The 2740-nt window shown below is 33.7% G+C and overlaps 1 protein-coding gene across 3 annotated transcripts in view; it reads left to right on the top strand.

Moving 5' to 3' along the window:
- Positions 1–2740, top strand: part of LOC106473712 (L-threonine 3-dehydrogenase, mitochondrial-like) — a 16736-nt gene that overhangs the window by 9597 nt on the left and 4399 nt on the right. For all 3 annotated transcript variants that reach the window (XM_013934390.2, XM_013934389.2, XM_022402110.1), the window contains exons 5-6: positions 536–858; positions 2016–2106. In XM_013934390.2, the coding sequence (XP_013789844.1) occupies positions 536–858; positions 2016–2106 (414 nt within the window). The remainder of the gene's footprint in view (positions 1–535; positions 859–2015; positions 2107–2740) is intronic.

Below are 2740 nucleotides of genomic sequence, written 5' to 3'. Positions count from 1 at the left end.
ATCTTGTGAGGTTATGATCTTTTACAATAAATGTGAATGGTTGGTTATCTTGTGAGGTTATGATCTTTTATATTAGATGTGAACGGTTGGTTATCTAGTGAGGTTATGATCTTTTACAAACCGTTCACATTTACTAACCTCACTAGATAACCAACCAACCGTTCACATCTACTGTAAAAGATCAGATTAGTGAGGTTATGATCACATTTACTGTAAAAGAACGGTTGGTTATCTAGTGATGTTATGATCTTTTACAGTAAATGTGAACGGCTGGTTATCTAGTGAGGTTATGATCTTTTACAGTAAATGTGAACGGCTGGTTATCTAGTGAGGTTATGATCTTTTACAGTAAATGTGAGTTTTCATATCTGTAACCTTTACTCTGCTTTAATGGAGAATAAAAAATCATTAAACCAGCAAGAATACATTTATAGATTTACTAAAACATTTCGGGTTCAATCGTACATGAAGAAAAATATATATAACTTGATTTGTGAGATTTTTACCATTTTCGTTAAACTTGCTTCTTTTCCAGGCCCATATATTTACGCTGACATCTTAGACTTTAAGAATCTTCAGGAGATTATTGTCACGCATCACATTGATTGGCTGATACACTTCAGTGCTTTGCTTAGTGCTATTGGTGAGCACAATGTCCCGCTCGCCATGCGTGTGAACATTGAAGGATTACACAACGTCATGGAATTAGCCAAACAGTACAGACTGCGTATCTTCGTACCGAGTACCATTGGTGCATTTGGCCCGGATTCTCCTCGGAATCCAACCCCTGACCTGTGTGTACAGAGACCAAGAACTATTTATGGTGTGTCTAAGGTGCACGGAGAGCTTCTGGGAGAGGTGACAAAAATATTTCTTATGATGCAAGTTTAAACCTTGTTAGCATTGATACAAGTGAATGTACATAAAACCTTGTCCATGATAGTAAAAAAAAAAAACATGTAGAAACAAAGAAATGGTTGAGTAATATTTAACATTAAATTTGAAGTGAAAATTAACTCTGGGACTGGACCTTGAACCCAGGACTTCTGGCTAACGGGGCTAATGCTCTACCACTGAGCTATCTGAGAGTACAGGCCAGTTCTGTTGGTGTTCACTTATAAAGCTTTTTTAGCCATAGGTATAATCACCATGATGATATCAATGATATCAAATCATAAGATATCTGTCTTAGATCTATACATCTTTCTGTTACAATAGCATATGATGACAGAACAATATTTAACGTCAAATTTTATGTGAAAATACTCCATTATCTGGGCTTGAGTTCAGCTCCCAATCTTGAAATCTATTTTCCCTTATCAGCTTTTTCACATAAAAAAAAAAGTTTAACTCGCATTCAAATAAACCCAGTGAAAACCCTTACTCGTTTAAAAGGAAGACCACTTTTCTTCAGAGGTAAAGTTCAAGTCCATCTTTTAAAATTTTTAATGTTTCATAGTCTGAGAGTAAAAATATCTTTACCAGGCTTTGAATGGAATGTTTGGCGAGACAAAATTAACTCAAGAATTGGCAGTTGGTACTCGTGACTAGCTGTTTGTTGATGATTAGGGACGACCTTGCATGAAAGCTTCTAACATAAGCACACCAAATCAAAATAACCGTGATCTTACAACCTGTTTCTAAGATGGCTTTTTTATTTAATATAGTTCTAATTATATTATAAATAGTTATTTTTCACACAAAGATTGAATATTCGGCTTTAGTTTCAGAATTAACACGTCTGTTCACGGATTTATTTCTTCTACTTTCTTCTCAATACAATTTTATTCCATACATACATGATTGTTAGTATATTTAGATTTTAGGTAATTAAAGTACAGGAGTACAGATGAAAGACAATGTATTATGTCCTTTGAAAGCCACAACTTTGTGTAAGATTATTTAAAGATTTGGCAAGAGGTTTCTTGTGCTTATTATTATTTTTTTTAGTGATGTGAACCTTGATATTTACCATGTTTATCATATCTGTACAAATTAATTTCTGTTTCTGACAGTATTATCAGCATAAGTTTGGAGTAGACTTCCGATGTTTGCGCTTCCCGGGTGTGATATCGGCAGACACACACCCAGGTGGGGGGACGACTGGTGAGTAGTGTTTTTTAATTTTAAGGTTTAAAATACTTTTTGTTTTTATTATTACAATCTTGACTTTTAGCTCCCTCTGCTGGATAGCTGTTTAACAATCCCTGGTGTTTCTGACTACGATCTTTGGACCATTAAAATATCTTATCAATTGCTTCTTGAATATATCACTATAGTTTTTTTTAAAGAAATAATAAATAGATATTACAGTAGTAATTTTCTGTTCATTATTTACTGGTGCCTTTCACCAAGAAGAGTGTATAATAACATTTTGAGTACATTCTGTTCATTATTTACTGGTGCCTTTCACCAAGAAGAGTGTATAATAACATTTTGAGTACATTCTCTGATACTTCTTTGGTAGTAGCTTTTTTATTTAAATGTAGTAGTTTTATTAGTAGATCACTCTTAACTCGGTGAGTGGTGTTTATTTATTTGTATATATTCTAATATTTCTTTAGTTATAGCTTACTATTGAAATATAGTGCATTTAATTGCAAAGCCGTACGTAACCTGTTAATTACTAAACCCAAAGCTTCTTCAGAACCAGTCTTGTTACTGGCACAGTTTTTAATAACACCCAAACTACAAAGCGTTCTTCAGAACCAGTCTTGTTACTGGCACAGTTTTTAATAAC

This window comes from Limulus polyphemus, unplaced genomic scaffold (genome assembly GCF_000517525.1).
Source record: "Limulus polyphemus unplaced genomic scaffold, Limulus_polyphemus-2.1.2 Scaffold6427, whole genome shotgun sequence".
Classification (NCBI taxonomy): Eukaryota; Metazoa; Arthropoda; class Merostomata; order Xiphosura; family Limulidae; genus Limulus; species Limulus polyphemus.
The sequence above is the reverse complement of the archived record's forward strand: the minus strand, read 5'-3'. Positions and strand labels throughout refer to the sequence as shown.